Consider the following 15537-nt stretch of genomic DNA (forward strand, 5'->3'; position numbering starts at 1 on the left):
ACCCTACCCATTCCGCACCACCAATGTACCAAACAACTGCTGAAAACTAATTAATATTGAGGGAGCTTTCAAGTCATATACACATTAATTTGATAATTACTTAACCACCTCCATTCATCAAAGAATGAAGCTGATTTATAGTTTTTAATTTTGAGTGTCTTAATTTTTTTACACCACATTCACAGCCTTGACAATTCTGTTTATGAATTTAAGATTAATAGCTCATTTAGCTGGAAAAAAATAAAAATAGGTAGGTATGTCTGAATGGGTTGCTTTAAGTTGTCTATAACTTTTCAGGATGATGAATGATTTTATATAATGTATTATTATAGGTAGAATAAAATATGTTTAATATATTGAATGATTATATAATTTATATATTATAATTCATAATAGATAATATAAATATAAACTGAACTGTTTGAAATTTAAAATAAATGTGTTGATTATTGAATAAATGTATATAACATTTTAAAGTATTTTTTTTTATGATTTTATAGGTATGTTTGCATTTTATGCATTATAATATAACTTTTAGGACATTTATTACCCAGTTTATATAGTAGTATAACAGCTGTTATTACTTTATTCGTCATGTTATTTTTGAACAATGTGCAAGAACGAGGGAAAAAGTTTAGAACCTCTTTGAAACAATACCACATGGTATAAACCGTACCTCACTTCACTCATACCATTGTTCAGGGCAACCCAGTGACGCTTGGTGTGAGTACAGAGTAGTACCACAGTACGTGAACATATGTTTTATTGTGCTCACTATCTGACTGGTGTTCATTATCTCGGTACTCGGGGCAACAAGAAGTGAATCAAACAGTCGAAATTGACATTAATTACAAAATTGTTTTCTTAATAAATAGTTTTTGTTAAGTAATTGTTATTTCATCGAAGGATAAATACGGTTTAATCGTTTGTATTCAATTCGTGAAATTTTAAGCTGCACATAGGTGAGTTTTGACTTTTGTTTAATCTGTTTCTTTTGTTTAAGCGTGTAGTTATGGCTTTTTAGATAGGTATATATAATATAAACACACATGACAATTAGCGTAAGGTATGATATGGTAGTTTTCGCTCGTTTGGTCAATACATTTTATGGTGGCTCAGTGCATTGTGGGTCTTCTTAGATACTTACTTTGAATAGTTGATATAACGGTTGCTATTGTTCGGCATTAGTGACACTGCATTGATGTCTTGCTGTTGACCCACAAGGGCATCTAAAATTGGATTTCAGTTAGGTACCTAAATTAAATTTATTTATTTTATCATGATTTTATACAATTTATCTATTCATAATTGGTTGAGGGTAATATTATACAAAAATTAAATAATACATTTTTAATAGGTATGTAGTAAATTAATATATTTTTTTAACTACAATTATTGTTTCATTATATTTTGCAAATTTTAATTTCATTATTTTTTTAAGAAAATGTCTTTATATTTGTTCAACTTATTTATTTTTATTTACATTTTTAAAAGTAGTATCTGTTATTCTTTTAACTTATTTGTAGGTACTCAATATTGAAATTATATTGAAAATTTATTTTTACCAAAAGTCAATTGAAAATTATTTATAAATATTTATATTGAAAATTCATTTTCTAATTTTTACGATGAATCAGGTATTAGGCGCCATTAAATATTTCATATTATAGACTTGAGGTACACAGTGGCAAAACAAATCTTAAATTGATCCACCGCCTATCGACCCTCCCTCACACAAAATTTATAGTAAATACTAGTATTATTTTTATTTTTATTTAGTTTATTCTTTTTCACTTTCATAATAAGAATCGGGTTCGTATTCTTACCCCGAAATATAAAACAAATTGAAGAGTATCCACTTCTCAAAGACCACATTTGTTTTGCCTCTGGACTCTGGAAGTATAATAATATAATATTGTTTGAGCTTAAATTAATTAATAATTTATGATAAAAATTAATAAATATGTTTATATGTATTTGAAATATTATAAATTAAATAATTTTCAATTGGGTTTTGTCAAAGTAAATGTTAATATTTTCACATTCAAACTTATAAATTTGAAGTATCATTATTTATTTTTTGGTGGTAATGGTACACTAATATAATATTTTTATTAATATATATATGTATTGAAATTAAACTTATTTTGTTTTTCTAAGCTGTGTGTAAAAATGATTTTTCAATAAATTCACAAATGTATTCCCAAAAATGTAGGTACTATAATGTTATCATTTAATTATTTAGTATAAAATAACCAACTATTTTTCCTGTTATTTATAAAATATAAAAAACAAACTATATTTGCCTATAGATGGAAATATTCAATTTTAATATCATATATTAATGAATAATGACTAATTAATGACTCCAGTTGTTACAAATAAACTCTTATTGCTTAATGTTATCAAATTTAAATAGTACACTGTTATTGTTTTAGTTTTTTATAGATATATAAATGGCTAAGTTAACAAAACATAGATGTATATTTAACTCTTCTATATGCAACCTATGTGTTGAATAGACATGAAGTCCTACTGGCACATGTCCCTATTTATAGACATTTTATTAGGTTCTAAATTAAATTATTAATATTTATAGATAAGAGTATAAGACAAGAAGATAATTAGTATAACACTTATGCAGAAAAAAATAGTTGCTCTTGTTAAGTTTTTTTTTGTATTTGCTCACTTAATTATGTACTAATTTTATCAAAATATTTGTCTGAATTTCAAAGTAAATTAATGATTCAATATAATATAAAGAAAAAATATGCCCATATTTTGCATTCGGTTATATTCAATATAGTTTTATGCAAAATGAGTACTAAATATATTGAGTTTTTTCTTTAAAATGTTTTAAAATTATACTAAAAATAAACCCAATTGCAAATTGAAAACCTATTTTTTTTTTAAACTCTTATCTTTATCTTTTTATAGTTAATTGGGTAAAATTTAAATCCACCAATCTCATAATTTTATTTATCAATAATAGGAATCCTTTTTTCTTGTGTTAGGTTAATGAACTTGTAATGTAGTAATCTAAAAAAAATGTGTTTTTTACTGTCATTATTAACTATATTTACAGTCTTTCAAAAACCTTAGATTGTTCTATTATAGTTAATATTTTTATTTTGCACCCATATAATTAGACTTCTTATTGACTTATTAGAAATTGTGCATTCAATTGATAAAATAATATTGCCAATTGATATTCATAATCATTGTTTTGTTTTCTTAAGTTTATTTATTCTATAATAATCGAAGTAGTAATATTATTTATGAATGTATTTATAAAAATAAAAATATACTATATTATGTCTAGAATTGTATTATTTTTTCCATTTAAACAAAATATGAGTTAATTTATCTTTAAATGATTATAAGAAGAGTTAAAATATTAATATACTTTTGAGAATCACTTATTATATGTAGATTTTCTTGTCTCTATTTTTATTTAACTATATGGCTCAGCCAAATCATGTTTTCTACCTACAAGGAAATAATAAATAAATTGTCATGTTTTTTTTTTAACAATTGAAAACATTATTTAAATACCTTACACATGTTGCCCATAAGTAGCAAGTTGAAGGCTATTCTTCCATTTTTGTATGTTCAGGAAAGATGTTTTTAAGTAAATATATTATTAATCAACTGTCAAAAATTACTTTACACATTGTATTGTACATATTTTGGACTTTGGTAGGTCACAATGTAACTCGACTTAATAGAGAGCAGTGAAAAATTCTTATTTACTTATTGACCTTAGTTTAATGAAATAATAATCATCCTTTCACTATTATTCTATTTGCAATTCAATCCATGAGAAGCAATATTATGTCATATTGTAGGAAGTCACCACTATAGAATTACCTATATTGTTCAAGTATTTTAATGATAATATATTATTATTTTGAATACCATACATTGAATATGATATCATAAAAAAAAATAAAGAACATATTAGTTAAAAAAAGCTTCTAGTTACGTCCTTGATACAATCATAATTTGTATTGAAATTATGTATCTGTATTCTTTGTGTGTTTTACCAATAGTTATATTGTAATTGTATAGCTACATATATTTATTAGTCATCTTATTTTCTGTAGGTTTAATATTTATTAAATAGGACCAGATAGAAAATCAGACTATATTTCTTAAATTTCCATGTCTTAGATTTTAATATTTTATGTTATATATGGACACATATTATAATAGATAGAATAATACTTAACAACTTGAAAAATAAACGTGAAAAGTGTTATTTGAAAACAAAAAGGAGACTTCCTTGAATTTTTTTAAGTATTAATATTCTATTTCATTAATTCATAATATCATATAAAAAAAATCGTATTAATTAGTTTCCAGCTGGTATTAAAACTACAATTACCAGCGGCGATATTTATATTTTATAAACTTTTAATGTTGATAATGGTTATCGCTCTTGTTTTGCTTGTTTTGCACTCTAGATAGAATAAACGTGCTGCTTTACAATAATATTTTATTATATTTTATGTCTTTTACCTATATATTTTGATTTTATTACCACGTATATTGTGACATTGTGTACATGGAATAATGGAAATAATGCAATATATATAGTATAATATTGATTATCGGTTATGCGAACAGTCATAAAAGTGATGGTTTTTTCATGGATATTTCAGAATAGATAGTGCACGAAAAATAACAATATAGGTACTTATACAGTTACATATACGTAACTATATAGTAACTGCGTACTTCTTATAGTATATTATTGGTTTGCTGATGGATATTTTGGCAAATAAAACTCAAGAGTAGACTGGACCGTTTAACCGAAAATCTATTTTAAATTCCGAAGACGTGCGCGACGTTCTAGTAATGGTGTAGGTATTATATTTATATATATTATATATATAGATTTACGTAGAACCTATATCCCGCTAACAATTTTCTCTAATTTTTATGATTTTATTAGTTTTTGTAATATATTTACCAACCCAAAGTACGTACATATTATAATATGCATACAACGCCTACACATAATTATTTATATACATATTGTAAGTAAAAAAGTTTGAAATATTAAAAAAAAAAATTTTTATAATTTTTATTTTACAAAGAAAAGTATACATTTAGTAACCTACAATATAATGTCATGTTAAACTTCATTTTTCCCCTCATTTAACCTTATACTTATTTTATTATGTGCATTATTTAGGAATAGGGAAACGTTTGTTTGTACTTCGTAGTTTTTTTGTACTACCTACTACCTGTGTAGACAAGGCGTACCATAATAAAGTTCTCCTTCTGTTCCAAGTTCCAACCTGTCTACGTCTACTTACCATAAGGCAGAAAATATCTCATCATTCTTATCAGTTAAAATTTTAAAAGTTGTAACCAATCTTAATGAAATGTAATGTACTCAAAATAACAATGATATTGTCGTGTGTCGAGTAATGTTTCGCTCTAAGTCGGGGACAAGAAACAAACCATAATAATAATAACAAGAATATAAAACGCGTTTGTGATATTCAATAATTACGGCGTTGAGGCTCGTTTAAGGTGTCGTGTGCCAAAGACCACCGGTGTTCGGCATTCGCGTGTGTGCGCGGTCGAGTGGATTTTTATAATATTGTACACCCGTGTAGGTGGTTGTCCTTATAGTCGGCGGCGGGTGTTTCTTGCATGTCTCGCGGTTTAATGTTCGTCACGGGGCCGTTTCGACGGCCGAGCGCGCTCGAAACGGTTCGGCGGCTCGAGTTAACCAATAACTTCTCTACCTATCGAAAAACATTGAAGTTATAGAAGTAGCTCACTGTGAAAAATCTACTGGTCGATTTTTTTTTGGTTCATTAAGATAATATCTAAAACTACAAAAATTGCAACTCAAGGAGTCGAGAGTACAGTTTAGATTCAGATAATTCTCCGTAAAAATCGTAACAAAATATTATGTAGGTCGGGTAGATGGATTCTGGATTCTTGGCTTTTGGTATATGTTAGAACAAAATTATTGTATTATGCATATTTTATAATTATTATACTTGCATAATGCAGTTGTATACTTGTTTAAAAAAATCGATAGAGTTAGGTTCTATATCGCTGTAATACATTTTGATCATCCAAAATATTTCATTATTTAGAATACCTAGTGATTTTTCATACAAATCTCATTGGTTTTTCAAAAATATATTTATTTTAGTTAAAAACTTTTTTACTCATTTTCTAATTTTTAGAAAGATGAAGACACAGCATAACTTTAAAAAAATGGAACTGCAGGTTTTGTGGTTTCACGACGGACGACATGATAATTCCGTGATAATTGCCGATTATTATTTCTTTTCACACGCGCCTCAGGGGGACGTGAAAACTATGTATTTATAATATTGAGACCGTATACGGCCGGCGATTGATGTGGTGAAAGCTAACGTCCGTTTTATATACAGATACACTAGCGTGCAAAATATAATACATCTATAGGATACTATAGTATATCGTGTATTTCAGTATTTGTGTGTGATGTGCGTACAACATGATTACGATTTTCGTCGACGCTGTGGAGATCGCGGCCACTGGTAGATGATAATAATAAACTATAATAACGACGTCTACCGGTTTCTCGCGTATTCGTCGAGAATCTCGTTTTTTCAAATTTCTTTTCAACCCGAATACGTCCAACAACCGTGTACATCGTCGTCAATCTCTCTTCCGCTAGAACCGAACATCGATTGTCTCCTATCCACATGTACAATGCAGTATGCACATACTACAGTACTACATGATGGACTGATGATACTCGGTTGTGGGCTACCGCCAATGAAAATTTTTTTAAACTTAATTGTGCACAAAAAATATGAGTTAAATAAAACGATAAGTATTTCAAAGTAATTACCTGCTAATGTATAGGTATTAATAGGCATTTAAAAAACAATGATAACCAATATATTGATATAATATTATGGTCACACACATACCGCCTCACAAAATCATTCACACAATCATTCCTAAAAAAATAATGAGATTCAGGGGACGCATAATAGGACATAATTTTGGTAATACGTATAAGTAATATTGATTATAACTTAAAGCTTATAATATATAGGTAATCTAATAGTAGACTAACTGTATACATAAAGCTGTACACGGCATAAGTATTAGATTTATATACCTAACCTAACTTATCTATTGTAATTTTATTTTCTGACCTTGTATTTTGACTATATATATTTAAAAAATTGTATATCGAACAATATTAACTGTTCCATGTAGGTGTGTGTATAAGGAATACTAATCGAATATATTATTGTATAAGGAAATTAAATATATTTTTAGGTTTTGTGGATTGAATAATTTGTATTTCCGGACTTTGTCCCACAGTAAAAAAACGATTCCCAGACTAATTATCCAACTGTTTTCCAAATAGTCTGACTTGTCACTATTGATGCGTGCAGTGCCCCTTGCGTCCGCGGGACCCGGCTCCCTCCCCTCATTGAACCCAGGGCTCCCGGGGTCAATACACCGCCACCGTCGTATAGTATAGATTTCCGTTTTTTTCGCTCGTCACTCGGCGGTCTTACGAAATATCGATAAACGAATTGCACCGCAGACGTATAATATCATTATATATTATTATCATCATCATCACCATCGGTTGAATCATAATAATGTATACATTACAATAATCATAATACGAATCTGTAATGTTTGCTTCGCACTCAACGGGTGACGGTCGGGTTACCCGGGGCTGCGGCGTACAGGTGGGTTAATGTGCCGTGTGCGGTATAATGCTAGGCAAGGTATTATGATTCATCGCTTGTGATGAGCGAGCAAGCGCGTGGTGTGTGCGTTACACGGGAAAGCGATCGCCGCAAGGTCATTGTCCAACGCCGCCGCCACCGCCGCCGTCGACACCTACCTACCTACTGATCGGTATACACGTATGTGTTTTTTTCCCGTGCGTGTGCGTTTGGCGACTGGAAAAACTCGCGTGTCCGATTCCTACACGACTAGCGTGGAATATAATAATATGGCGTGTGCTTGCGCGACGCACACGTATAACAAAATATATTGTATACGTTGTGTAGTATTGTATTACTGTCGCGATGCGGTCGGTACGTATAAATGTATAATGCCGTAGTTGTATGTTTGGCGGGCGACGACACGCGACACGACAATATTGTTGTTGTTGTTGTTGTTGTTGTCGTCGTCGTCGTCGTCGCCGCCGCCGCCGCTAATACTTGATGCCGGGCGACGGTTTGCTCGCGTCTCCTCTCCGCAGAGACATGTTCCGCAAAAGTGGTCGCGATAATTATTTTTTGTTCTGTCACCACCCATCCTCGTCAACTTTTTACTGTAAAAATTAATACATATATCGTCAAGTGCGATTCACTCTGCATAACAAAGAAGAATAAACAGTTATTCACTACATATCCATATGTAACAACAATCTGATGTGACACGATATGACTCAGAGACTCGAAATAATTAAACATAAGCAAAACAATGTTAAATTTGATAAAAATTATTGTTGTAATTATTGACGTATAAAATTAGTTCGGATCATAAACGAGGGTTAAACAATAATACATAATTATATAAACGAATATACCATGTATCGATGTACCCATGAAAAAAGTGCCGCCCGGGGCGATCGCCCCCCTATATACGTCTACGGCTTCATCGTGTTACCGAAGCAAATCAGCCGGCATCTGGTGCGCGCGCGCGCCTCTCTGCCTACACCGTCAAGAATCGCACAATGAGAACGAAGGTGACAAATGTTACTTGACCTAAAAACCATTAGTTAGATTTTTCAAAAACGTTCAGTTTGCCGTGCTTATATTTTAATATATGTACATATTATAATATAATATAGTAAATATAGGAAATGCAGCGTCTCAGCGGTAATAATCCAACGTGTTAGCAGATTTAATATTAAAATAATGTACTTATTAATAATCGACGGTAAGGCAAGTTGTTGTACCCTATGACTATTGACTTCCCATATTTTATGCTTACATTATATATTTTGTTTAAATGTGCCGTCAATTGATTGTTGGACTTTTCAATAGTCAATATAAACTATACGAATATTTCTCGTGTGTATTGGATTCTGATTATATAATTTCTGAAATTTGGTATTGATATTTGTCATTCGTGTTTTATCGAGATTCGAGAGGGTCGTAGTATTATACGCATAATATTTGTACCTACGTTAAATGGTATTTCTGTGGTTTCGTCGATTTTACCATTAATGGCTTAGTAATATTATGTACTAGTACTATGCAGTTTATACAATAGTGTAATTATTGAGTTAATCAAAATAACGACAGTATGTATTGGGGGGGCTGATGTTTTATGTAATACGTACACGGCACCTGCAGCGATATTGTAGTGGATAAAAAAATGTGTACCTAACTGTTATTTTAATGGATTGTTAGTCCTTTATAGTTAGGTGAATTTTCGTTAAATTACAAAATACTGTTAAGAAGATATTTTGCTGTAAATATTCACAATTCACGCTATAGTCGTTAATTCGCAAAGTATTCTACCAGGAATAATATAAACTTTTAAAATCTAACCCTATCTATAATAATGATTAAGATAAAAATATATTTTTACATTTTTAATTAAAAATCAATATTTGACACACAGAATATTATAGGCATATGTAATATTGTGCTAGTAAGTAGTAAATTGTTTATGTTAACCATAATGCTATAACTTATTTATAGATTTTCAAAATTTTAATTGAGTGTAAATTTATTCTCATAGCATATTATTTATGCAACAATCAAATATATTAAACTATTATCGATAGCATATCACATTAAAAAAGCAAACTACGATTACCTGTTATAATAAATTATAACTAATAATATTCTCTGGGTTTGTCCGAAGCTTTTTTTGATTGTAGAAAAAGTTACCAGTTTTTAATTTTTTCAGTTTTATAATTATTTATATTGTGATAGTTGCTTTTAAGTTATAATACCTTGATTTTAATCATCTAATATTCTAATCAATACCTAGTGTCCTAATCACAATCATTGAAATACGGAGAAGTATTCACAGGGGCGTTAAAATACTGCCACACAATTTACCGTTCACAGCCAAGATATCGCGTCAATTTCGCAAGTAGCGTCTTAAGTATCTCAAAGTATCTCAAAGGATCTTAGGAGAAAAAAAGTTATACAGATGACACTTTCAGAGGGTTGAAAACCTTAAGCGAGGTGATTTTGTGTCTAACAAATGATTTTAGATGTGTCCTAATTGACTATTTCCAATTCCAACGTACCTATTGATCCAGTGATACCGTAAGAATTCTGAAAACAGCTTGGTCATTAATAAGTTTTCGTCGACTTTTCCCCCATTTTTTTGTATTATACCTTTAAATCCTATGAAAGTATTAATATTATATTTCAATTTGTGGAAAAAATCAAAAATCTGGGAAAGTTTTAGTTGAGATCGTAAACGTATTTATAATGAAAAATTTCTATCTGTTTTTAGAATTCTGATAGCTTTACTAGATCAATCGGTAAGTGGAAAGTAGAACATAATTTTATATAAATATTCCTTTTTATGTTGCATAGATAATCACCTCTTTCAATCCGTTTATGCCAAATAGGTTCACATAAATGCGTATAAGTGTATTTAAATATCTATAACAATTAAAACTAATAACTATGAATCGATAATAATATACGAAAAGTACGAGAAAAAAGTAGAAAAAAGTAGAAAAATATCTACAATTTCGTTAGGTATAAAACTTCCAATAATTACGTCATTTTTTGAAAAAATGTATTTTAAATTTATCTATATTTAAAAAATATTTCAAACTGACTATAATCATATTAATTATTATTTCTAGTAATTCTAAAATTAAAGAATAATCTGTTGGTAGGTAATTATAAAGTTATGTAATTGTTACACCCATGTGCTAATTCAAACATTGACCAACTGGACAAGGATAGTGGTGTATTTTTTCCTCCATTGATGGGGCCTAATTCTTTTATTATTTAGTCAATTATTGTCCCCTGAACACTTATAGAGTTCTTAATCCGGACTTGCGTGAACTCGTTTGTGTTGTAATAGTTAACCAATTTCCCAGATCCGATTATTAGTCAGCAGATGGTTATTGTGTTTTACTGTATAAACCGTACTTCTACGTGTAATTTATGTCACGTCATGATCTCATGATTCACCTAGATTCAGAATGTTAGACACTCGGACCCCTACGTAACTGTTACAGAATTTACATTGTTATCATCTAGTATATGCTTAAATATCTCAACAGAGTTTACAGTAATGTTTTATGAACATCTGTTCAATAACTGTATTGCAGAAGCAGAACGCCTCGACGTCAAAACTTAACGTAGGTGTAATATTTTTTTCTATCCATGTAGCATATTTCTACGTGTTTAAATAGTTTTACATAATAATATACCTAATGTTATATTATTATGTCTTGGAAATCGATACCCCGATGGGTATAGTGAATTACTGAGGAACACGAAAGAGTTTTGACTTTCGATCCATTAGTTTAATTTTCTCAAAAGAAGAGAAAGACTATTATTCATTTATGAATAATGCACACAAACATTACATTGTGTTACAAATTCTAGCTTTGTTAATGTTATATAATGTTTGGTGATTTCCATATTAATATGGTCGGTACTATATAAAATATTGGGTTCAAAAAATATTTCTTTTGCACATTTCAATAATATTTGAGTTTATAAACATTTACGCTACTTATATTTAATTTAAATGTTTCGAACGTTCGTTCGCCGTGTATTTAATACTGATTTGGTACAGTTTATTAATATTTTATATTACTGTTGCGATATACTTTTTATTTCTTGTTAGTGTAATTCATCTTGAGGTTAGAGTTATTTAAATAACTTGTTCAATTTTATACCTAATTTCAATGATTTTATACTTCAAAAGCCACTGTCATTAAATTTCAATGTTTAACCATTTTCATAGTCAACTCACAAATATCTTAATTAATATTATTATATATTTAAATGTATTATTATTATTACCTATATGCACTATTAAATTATTGTACAAACAAAATATTTTTTATTAGTTATACTTATATGTATAAAAAAGGTCGCGTACTTAGTACTTTATATACTTCTATCTTATATGATTATGTTTAGATTTGTAAGTTGAAAAAGTAATAAAGAGTAATAAAGAAAAACATCTATAAATATATTAAAATCGTCAGTTTTAAACTGGTTATTGTTATTTTGATTAAAGTCTTTATTAAATACTTATTTATTAAGATCACTATGTGAACTTTCTAGATAATATAATTGTTTTAAATTTATATCGGGCTCATATAATATTGTCATCTGGTCAGTTGGCAAATCTTTTCATCCAAATGGTTCTCGTTAATCATAATTCACTCAAGTCGTTGTACATCGCTGTATACTATTAATACCGCATGATGACCAGGAAAAGGAAAAGAAGACCTCTATAAATAATTTAATGTGGCTTTGAAAATTTTCACTTCTAAGATTTTCAAGGTCAATATTGTTGTGCTGTGCTTACTAATATTTTATTGTAATTATTTAGTTAGTTTAAATATACAAACATAATATTATTATGTTATTATTGTAGGCATCTAATAAAAATGCATATCGTTCACTAGTTGTACATTATTATAATAAACAATTTACAAACCGTTATCATGGGAGTTCATGGAGATACAATATAATAACAAGTATGATTACTTTTTTTGTGTATCGGACCGTATCACCATAAAATCACTTCACAACAATAAAATGGTCAATTGTGTGTGTGTGTGTGTGTGTGTGTGTGGCACTACTATACGCTAATCTATATTGCCACATCAGTAGTGTACTTACTACTGTACTTATAAATGATTTGAATATTTTTGACAAAATTAACTAAAACTTTTTTTTTCCAGGACATTACATAAGTTCCAGAAAATACATTACACAGTATGTCTGGAGATTATTATTCCATACTGGAAGTCACTCCGAACGCTTCGATTAACGATATAAAAAAATCGTATGCCCAGTTCACTTCTCTATATAAACTGTAAAAATACATAGTATGTAAATAACATTTTTCCCGCTTTTGTTTTTCAGTTACAGAAAATTAGCATTGAAATGGCATCCCGACAAAAATCCAGAAAATCAAGAACAAGCAAACCGAATGTTTAAAGAAATTTCAGAAGCCTATGAAGTTTTATCTGATGGTATTTAATAAGAAATATATTGTTATGATGTATTTAATATTTATTTACACTGTAATATAATATATATGATGAGGTCATTAGCTTTTTAAGAAACATTAAAAAAAAACTGAACATATCTTTAACTTAACTTAAATAATTTTTTTCAACAGCTAATATTTAAAAGCTAATTGTTTCACAAAAAACTATAATGATGAATAGACTTAAAAATTGTAAATCACAAATGATTTTAGACAATAATGTGTATATAATATTCGTTGAAGTAAATAGGTTATGCCTTTAAATATAAATATATTGTGTATATGTCTAACAGAGGCAAAGCGAAAGTTGTACGATGAACAGCGTAAAAGAAAAATGTCCGCATCGTCCAGACCGTTCTTCTACAACTTCTTTGAAAGCCCGTTCCATCGTTATTTCGGTAGAATCCCTAAATTATAGTTTACGTTGTGTTGATCTAATATGCCATTCATATGTAACCCGTACCAGTTTTAAACCTTACTAAACCTCAAAATACTATTGGAGCTGGAGCATGTAATCTATAAGAAGTGGCGCTTTTTTAATGCGAATAATCATTTTTTACATAATATTTTGTCATTACTACTAACATTTTTATGATTATAACGGTTACTATATTTCATTGATTTATTTTGTTAGATAAAAAACGCAAGACATACAACCAGTATGGCAAAGATGGTTTGATAAACGGTGGTGCTGGAAATGGTGGACGTCGCAGAAGTAATCAACGACATCCAGGGCACTATGATCCATTTGGCCAAGATTTTGGACCTGGTTTCTTTAGCTTTTCATTCAGAGATCCTGAAGATGTGTTCAAAGAATTTTTCAATACGTCAGATGTTACAGATCTTCTATTCCCTGGTAAATTCATAATGTTTGATATTGATTTAATATTCCTAAAAATGTGATGTATTGTCTTACACCATCATTGATGATTGTTTGTTTGTCCAGGTCAAAGATTCAACAATGGACATCAAGAAATATCTTCAATGATGAATCCATTTGGATTTGGCGGTTTTGGAGGTGGTTTTGGTTCTGGATTTGATAATATGTTCTCAATGGCAAACAATGGATATTCTAGTCATACCGTTAATGGCGGTGGTAGTATGAAAAGGACAACAATATCAACCCGGTTCTCAAATGGGAAAAAAATTACCACCAAAAGGTATGTATATGGATTAACAAATGAACATTAACTCAGCTAATTTTATCTGAACGTTTTTGAATTGATTAGCTAAACATTTTTTTGCAGGATTTCTGAACTTGACAAAGAAACAGTGGAAACGTACGAAAACGATATGCTCAAATCGAAGACTATCAACGGTGTGGCGCAAGCGATCACGTACAGCCATTAGCTTGATCTCCTCTCCTCCCACCTCATTCTCTACTATAAAACCATTAATAAGCGAATACATAAAATTATGTGTTTAAATATAAATTTAACGGGAAAATAAATATAAAATCAATTTTTTTTATAATAAAATGTGTTAGAAATTAGAACTTAAATTTTATATTCTGAAGTAATACTAGTTGATACTTTAATTTGATTATTTTGTTTTTTGAATAGTCCAAAATGTTGTATTAGGAAAATACAAATTAATTTGTTTCAAGCACGTAATATTTACAGACTCCACTGATTAATAAGACTTACACTATTTTTATGCGCTTTGGTAATTTTATTATTATTATTATTATTATTATTATTATTATTATTATTATTATTTAACTTAATTGTCGGTCGGTGTTGAATATTTAAAACTAAATCAACCATCCAATGACTATTATTATATGAAATAATTATGGAATGTAATTTTTAAAGATAAAAATAATTTTCGTAATATTCTAGAGTAATATTAGAGTGTTTCACCATCCTATATTGTGTTATCCGAATGAATTAAATAGGAGAACACACCTTGTTTTATGGTGTATCACCAATATTGTACTTATATTATTAATATTAATATAATTAAATAAATAAATAATTAAAAGTGTTTATTTAATTTATCATTATTAATTTTGCATTTAGACTCGTATCGTAGCGTGTAACGAGGTTTTCCTAGGGGTAGCAGCTTAAACTTAGCGAAAAATTCGGTGGGAAAACTGTCCGCCGCCGAATGTGTATATACGAGCTCTTTGGGCGGGTCGCGCTAGGGGTTGTGTGGCGAAACACAACACTTGGCAACGTCGTCGTCATCAAATAATCAATGCCTCCCCGCTGGGGGGTGGCCGCCGCGACACTTCCCGGAACGCTGACTGTGTCCCTCTAGTGGGAGGGGTGACGTCTGGAAAACCCACGCGCGCGGGATGAAATTTCCCCG

The 15537-nt window shown here is 29.6% G+C and overlaps 1 protein-coding gene across 2 annotated transcripts; it reads left to right on the forward strand.

Moving 5' to 3' along the window:
- The first annotated feature begins 732 nt into the window (after window positions 1-732).
- LOC111030131 (dnaJ homolog subfamily B member 6-like) lies at window positions 733-14659 on the forward strand. Of its 2 annotated transcripts, XM_022309494.1 has the most exons (7): window positions 733-962; window positions 12914-13017; window positions 13098-13207; window positions 13518-13622; window positions 13859-14080; window positions 14171-14384; window positions 14472-14659. In XM_022309494.1, the coding sequence occupies exons 2-7, from the start codon at window positions 12950-12952 to the stop codon at window positions 14572-14574; spliced, it is 822 nt and encodes a 273-aa protein (XP_022165186.1). In that variant the 5' UTR covers window positions 733-962; window positions 12914-12949; the 3' UTR covers window positions 14575-14659. The 2 variants fall into 2 exon arrangements, with proteins under 2 accessions (XP_022165186.1, XP_022165187.1); XM_022309495.1 differs by lacking the exon at window positions 13518-13622 and having other exon boundaries at window positions 735-962.
- Window positions 14660-15537: the final 878 nt, after the last annotated feature.

Source organism: Myzus persicae, unplaced genomic scaffold, assembly GCF_001856785.1.
Source record: "Myzus persicae strain clone G006 unplaced genomic scaffold, MPER_G0061.0, whole genome shotgun sequence".
Taxonomy (NCBI): Eukaryota; Metazoa; Arthropoda; class Insecta; order Hemiptera; family Aphididae; genus Myzus; species Myzus persicae.

Excerpts from the sequence above, each read along its gene's own strand:
- LOC111030131 (XM_022309494.1), top strand. The coding sequence starts at position 12,950 with ATGTCTGGAGATTATTATTCCATACTGGAAGTCACTCCGAACGCTTCG. Across the intron at positions 13,018-13,097 it reads ATTAACGATATAAAAAAATC|TTACAGAAAATTAGCATTGA; the intron begins GTATGCCCAGTT and ends TTTGTTTTTCAG. Across the intron at positions 13,623-13,858 it reads CCCGTTCCATCGTTATTTCG|ATAAAAAACGCAAGACATAC; the intron begins GTAGAATCCCTA and ends TTATTTTGTTAG.